This window comes from Austrofundulus limnaeus, unplaced genomic scaffold, assembly GCF_001266775.1.
Source record: "Austrofundulus limnaeus strain Quisiro unplaced genomic scaffold, Austrofundulus_limnaeus-1.0 Scaffold68, whole genome shotgun sequence".
In the NCBI taxonomy this organism is placed as follows: Eukaryota; Metazoa; Chordata; class Actinopteri; order Cyprinodontiformes; family Rivulidae; genus Austrofundulus; species Austrofundulus limnaeus.
The window spans coordinates 1,251,127-1,258,286 of NW_013952470.1; the positions used below are offsets into that span (position 1 = coordinate 1,251,127).

The 7,160-nt window shown below is 36.4% G+C and overlaps 1 protein-coding gene across 1 annotated transcript in view; it reads right to left on the reverse strand.

Annotated features, from left to right (window-relative positions):
- Window positions 1-7,160, reverse strand: part of fam131c (family with sequence similarity 131 member C) — a gene marked incomplete at its 3' end in the record, with an annotated part of 21,732 nt that overhangs the window by 4,686 nt on the left and 9,886 nt on the right. Inside the window, 1 exon segment of the mRNA XM_014010400.1 lies at window positions 5,038-5,122. Within this exon segment, the coding sequence (XP_013865854.1) occupies window positions 5,038-5,122 (85 nt within the window).

Sequence of the window (7,160 nt, forward strand, 5' to 3'; positions counted from 1 at the left end):
CACCAGCAGTACTCCTGCACAGCGGGAGGGGAGGAGGGGAAAGAAAGGCAGCTGCAGCCCTAACGGACCAAACTTCAGTCAAACAAGACTCAACACTTTTATTCCTGATTTAAACCAGTGATCTTGTGAGCAACGTTGGTTTGAGAGAGGAGTAAAAGAAGCCATTTTTGTGAAGAAAGACCGTCCATCATTAAACAGAGGTGGAGGCCTCCGTTTTCAGTTGTCCTCCTCCCACAATGCTGTTATTGCAAGTATGACTCCGCCCCCTGTGAACAATGGGTGATTATCAGGGCACTAACAATCTATTGTTAGGCTGATGGTCCTCCTTCACATGTGAACAGACAGTGTTGATGCTCACTGTTAAACCTGTTCGTCCATGTGGGGGCAGTTCTTATAAGGCTACATGAAACTCCTCAGACTGAAGAAGGTTTTTGGAGGAGAGACGAAATGTTTCATTAAAGAAGAACCCGTCCAGAGGACCTACTTAAGTTTTATTTTTATTTTTATTTTTTTGCTACCTGGATTACTGAGATGCCTCAGGACACTTATCAACGTTGCAGCTGTAATTGAACTTAAACTGTGATGATCCTGACAGTGACAGAGTTTTAAGCCGTATTTAAACTGTATAATGTCACAAACATGTAGGCTGATATTCAGTATTACTTCCCCTCGGGACACACACCAAACACACACAGATATGTTACGGTACACAAAAAGAAGCAGCAGAGCCTTATCAGAGCAGGTTTTCAAATGTCATGTCCCTTCTGCAGTCAGAGGTCTTTATGGATATCAAAAGACAATTTAATTTTACTGAACTGCCATCAGCAAAGCAATGTTAAGGTCATGATTTATTAATACCACCATTAAAAGTTGTAATCTGTTTAGAAAATGTCACTAAATGACCAGTTAAACAGCTGACACTCAACCCAAGCTGCAAACCACTTAAATCATATTTATATTCATCATACGTGACTTTAAACATAAGAAAAAAATCAACTAACAAGAAGGACTCTACGATGACAGCTGACACAGCTTTCAAATAAAAACTAGATGTTTTCAAACTAATATTGTCTGCAACCAAAAACAAAAGGGAAATAATGTTTTTGCCTGAAACAGTGTTCACATTTCTCTGTCACTTAGAATCCCACGAATGACTGGATGGATTTTAATGAAGCTCTCAGAAAAAGATCAATGACCTTTGAAATTAATTCAAATATGGCTGCCACACCTGAGCAACTTTAGCAAACATAAAAATGCAGGACCAGCCCGTGGAATAGGCAGTATAGACAAACACACCATCCATTTAGAGGGCACCACAAATGAGGGTTGAAAAAAAAAAAACCAAAACATTTTATAACTTTTTATCAGAGTATAGTTGATTTAGCCTATATAATAATAGAAAACAAAATAATAGTAATGCAAGTTTAATATCTGATCTCAGATAAAGTTCAGTCTGTTCTACCTTCATAAAATACTGATTTTATTTATTTATTTATTTATTTATTTATTTATTTATTTATTTATTTATTTATTTATTAATCCCAACAATTTAGTAAAATGCTCTTCAAATAGCTGGAAAATGCAGCTTTGAGAGATCTATCCTGCCCCCGGACCCCCCAGAACTGCATCACCCCACGTGAACAGATGTTCCTCATATTGTCAGCATTGCTGGCAGGTATTCTGTTTCAAATGCTTCATATTAACGATTTTAATTGGACAACCTGGTTTCTAAAGATAAAATATAACATCAAAGACAAAGCTATTTAATTTGGTGTGAATGTTTGTAAATTGGTAGTGAGATTTAGAAAACTGCACACCTGGCGCCACCTGAACACCAAATTGGACTGCAACTGCAAAAAATGGCTCTGACAATGCCATATTCATGATGTTGAACTAAAATTTGATGTGTTAGTAGCTGAGACTGATCCCCAACTATTACTCCAAAATATGTTTTTAAAACTTTACCTCTATCAGAGTCACACCTGTCTGTTAGCAAAATATCTCATTATCGAATCAGTAGAGTTCGAAAAACCTCTTAAAAAAGAATTACTGGATGAACATCTACGACTGATTAACTTTCAGCATTACCCGAATTTAAGACAGCTGTCCCAAATTGTAAGAAATATTCGTGTTCAAAGACTGAAGACAGTAGAAAACCACCAATGTTAAATAATATGATTGTTAGACGAGATAAAGCCATACAAAGCCAGAATTCTGGAGTGAGGATTTAATGCCATTCGGATCTGACAGGAAACCACACACTGCCGGTCAACCCGGAAATCGATCCATTTATACAGAGTCTTCAATGTCCGCGTTCGCGCCCTACTGACCTACGGCTGAATCACAGGCATTCAAACAAAAGTCTCATCTGTTGTTATTATAACATTTTCATTGTGTGTTGTTTAAAATTCGGACATGTAACTAATCTATATCAATCAAAACATAATAGATCAAACACTGTCAACATTATAAAAAGGAAAACCTAAAAATATATTGTGGTGCTTTTAACATCAGTACTAACCTCTAATAAATATAAATTTCTTCAATCCCCCTTTTCCACATGACCAAATCATGTGAATTAAAATAAGAAATTTATAATAAGCCATATGTTCGCATTAAGGCACAAATGTGTATGCAAATTACCCTAAGCGATACAGCACAACATGGAAATTTTCTAACATCCCACCCCTGATATAAAGTAATATGRTCCATTTATTCCACCCCAATCAAAAAATATAAAAACATAAATTGTACCATTGTTAAATACCAACCAGGTGAGCTGTGTTTATTCTAATCAGGGCCAGAGGTTCCAGAACGTAGCCCGCCGTTGGAGACAAGTCCTCAGCACTGTCCCATCTCCGCCTCTCTTCCACTTCAGACCGACCCAGTTAATAACAACATCTCTGCATATCAATATTAGACTATTTTAAATGTCTGAAACTTAATCCCATTTATGGATGTAAAGCTAAAGTATGATGTGATTGTAGGTGAGTGGTCCTCAGCATGTCTAATAGTAGAGCTTATAAGATAATGTTATTTACAAGGTTTGATCAAAATGGCAATGACATCATTTTCATCGTAAGATAATTCTAGTTTAACAGTCAGAAATAAAAGGCAATTGGCAATTACTGTAGGTTAGAAGATGCCAGAAGTCTCCAGACTGCCGAGCTAAGTGACGCGTGATTTTATCAGAGTAAATGTTAAAGATCTTTCCGAACTTCTCTTCATGGCACCGAATCTCGTCAGCGTCGGAGCAGGTGTCAGCGTCTCCGCTGCGGCCCCCTGAATGTGTTTTGTCGGACTTATTCATGAGGTTTTCATGCTCTTCATAATTACACTGTCAGCCTRATAAAGGAGCTTTCACTTGGAAAAGTTCAGCAGGGCTCAACACATTAACTAAAATAATGAGTCTGCTGCGGAGCGAGGGAAGCTGCAAAGATGACACCGAGTGACATGAGATGGTGTGTGTGTGTGTGTGGGGGGGGGATGAGGAGGAGGCGCCGACACGAAAAGAGCAGGAAGTTCAGACATAAAGGTGGAATCTAATGTTGGAAGGATACATGAGTGTGTGCTGGAGTGTGTGTTTGGGTGTTAGAGAGAAAAAAAAGATGAAAGCAAAATGAAACTCTCCCAATCACCTGTTGTCACCTATACAACTTTCATAACTTCAGATTTATATAAAAAAAACTAGAGCTGTGAAATTAATCAAGTTAACTCTGTTTAATTTTAGTGCTGCATGGGCATTGATTGAAAATTTTAATCGTGATTAATCGCAATTAAAATTAACAATCACTTTACTACAGCTGAATATGTAGGTTTGTATATTGCAATGCACTCAGTGCATGCCAGGTCATGATTGTAAATGAGAAGTGGTTCTCAAACAGTTTACCTGGATAAATAAAGGTTAAATAAATTAAATAAAAACTCCATGTGTAACACATTATGTACAGTTTTTTCTTTTTGTCTCCTTATTTTATTGTATTTATTTGTGTTTTGCTGACAACTGTGACCTTAGTATCTATCTTTCATTCCTCATGACTCATTTGGAATGAAAATCCTTGAATTCTTGATTTRACCTCATTATTCTGCACAAAATTTACCTGACTTAAATATGTTTGGAGCATTTTTAGGTCCTGTTTTATATTCAAAAAAGCGTGTCCAAGCATCGATTTTGTTTTCTAGATAAAAACATTAAAAACTAATTAATAACTCAAGTAATTTATTTTTATCAATATGCAACAGAAATGCATATTAAATTTAAGATTAATCATGATTAATTCACAGCTACATTGGGATTAATCAGATTAAAAATATTAATCATTTGATTTGATTTGATTTATTGATTTAACAGGAAAAGATTACTAAAAATCAAGCCTGACTCAGCATAATTGCTGTTTTACAGCAGGTTCCTGTTCTGCAGCACATAAAACACNGTATATTGCAATGCACTCAGTGCATGCCAGGTCATGTTTGTAAATGAGAAGTGGTTCTCAAACTGTTTACCTGGATAAATAAAGTTTAAATGAAGAAAATAAAATGAAAAACTCATGTGTAACACATTATGTACAGTTTTTTTTCTTTTTGTCTTCTTATGGCGTATCTTATTTTATTTTATTTTATTTTATTTATTTATGTTTTGCTGACAACTGTGACCTTAGCATCTATCTTTCATTCCTCATGTAATTCTCATTTGGAATGGAAATCCGCTAATTCTTGATTTAACCTCATTATTCTGCACAAAATTTAACTGACTCAAATATGTTTGGAGCATTTTTTAGGTCCTGTTTTATATTCAAAAATCATGTCTAAGCATCAATTTTGTTTTCTAAATAAAAGCATTAAAACTAATTAATAACTCAAGTAATTTATTTTATTAATATGCAATAGAAATGTATATTAAATTTAAGATTAATCATGATTAATTCACAGCTACATTGGGATTAATCAGATTAAAATATTAATTATTTGACAGCCCTAAAAAAACACCATTAATTACTCACAACATGAACCAAACATGTCAGTTTTTGTGCTTCTCACCCATTAAAGACGATGTAGCCAGCTCCCCGATGTCATAGTGGCTGGATTTATCTGTTACGGTGCCGTTAGAGGGATTCTGACCATCCTGCACAAAAACAGAAGGTATAGTTATTCTAGTGTAGAAGTTAAAAAATGTTATGTTTTACTGAAAGTAATTTTTCATTTCAAGAAGGAGAGCAATGTCAATGTCAAATTTATTTATATAGCACTTTACAACATGCATAAAGCTGTACCAAAGTGCTGTACAAGAACAACATAAATGACAAAACAGAGCAAAAAACAATACATCAATTAAAWGCCAAAGAATAAAAATGAGTTTTAAGAAGCGATTTAAAATGATCCAGGCTGTGGGCAGATCTAGTCTRGAAAGGTAAATTATTCCATAAAACAGGAGCAGCAACAGAAAAAGCTCGATCTCCTTTCCTCTTAAGTCGAGTTCGAGGAATTGTAAGTAATAACTGATTATTTGATCGCAGGGTTCTGGACACAGACTGGAAATTTAAAAGGTCCCGAAGATAAGGGGGGGCTAACCCATTTAAAACTTTAAAAGTTAACAAAAGAATCTTAAAATCTATTCAATAAAAGACGGGTAGCCAGTGTGAAGATGCCAGAATTGGCCTTATATGGTCATGCTTCCTGGTTCCTGTGAGAAGCCGTGCTGCTGCATTCTGGATCATTTGAAGTCGCTGAATCTGCGATTTATCCATCCCTCTATATAAAGAGTTGCAGTAATCCAGACGAGTTGTCATGAATGCATGGATAAGTCCTTCAAAGTCCTTAAAACAGAAGTAAGATTTAACTTTTGCTAAAAGCAGAAGGTGGTAAAAACTGGATTTGACGACAGAACTAACTTGTTTATCTAGCTTTAAAGAGCTGTCAAAAGTAAAGCAGTCTTTTTTTTTTTTTTGTGGCCTTGAATGAGACGTTAAACTGAACTTGACGGCTGATCTATTTAATGCTTGGTCTCTAAGGTCGTATTCACACCTGATAGTCCCGTAGACTCGGTTCGATTGGGGACCAAAACCGCAAGATTTGTTTACATTTTCAGTTGCTGCAGTTCCCATTCACACAGAACTTTGTTAAACAAACTAAACCCTGCGAACAGCCTGTTGCACCTCCTCGCCTGTGGGGGYRCTGCACCAAGAGCAACTGAAGGAATCGACACGAAAACCTCAGAAGACATGGAGCAACTTCCTTTTCCACAAAATGTAAACAAACATTGGAGATAATGTCTGATTTTACTAGTTTTAGGATTTTTTTTATTTTTTGGGGGGGCAAATGTGCCAAACAAAGTCTTCAACAATGAGCTCAGCGTGAGAGGAAGATGAGGCGGAGCCACAGAGAATATTGTTTCCCACACAAAGAAACTGAGACGCTCCATGTGAGGAGGTGTTCACCGAGAAGGAGCTCATCCAACTTCACAGCTGTGATGTCCACCTTATACAGACATCAAGCGAGGTATTTATAAGATATGAGTAACTTTATTACTGTTATTACTGCGTTACCTGCTTCCTGCTTTTGGAGCTGCCTCTGGTCCGCTTGGCATTCACACATGCACCAGAGTTTACTTCAACCAAACTGAGACCTGGGTTTTCAGGTGGACCAGAGTTCACACCTCCCTACAAAAAAAACGGACTTTCCAGGCAAATGAACCAGAGAGTTGGATTAAAGCGGACTAAACTGGGCTGGTGTGAATACACCCGGTCATCCTCATTGCCTCTGTCAGCCTGACCCAGCCCCCAGGGCAGCTGTGCAGAGGTTTATAGTAACTAAGTACATTTACTTTGTTACAGTAGTTAAGTAATTTTTTGAGGATTTGTAATTTTACCAATTATTTCTTCAAACAGCTGTTTTTAGTTTTATTCTGTTACATTTTAAAGCTAAAAATGATACTTTTACTTCTTCACTTTAAAATGTAACACCTACTCATTACAAAATTAATAACGTTCGAACTCATCACGAAAGATGTTTCTGCACTCTAAAAAACAAAGTGTTGAATTTACTCAACAAAGTCATATCAGCTGGCTCCACTGAGCCTAGTGGAGTAAATTGAGCAAAGAATATACAGCGGGTAAAATAAGTATTGAACACGTCAACATTTTTCTCAGTAAATATATTACTAG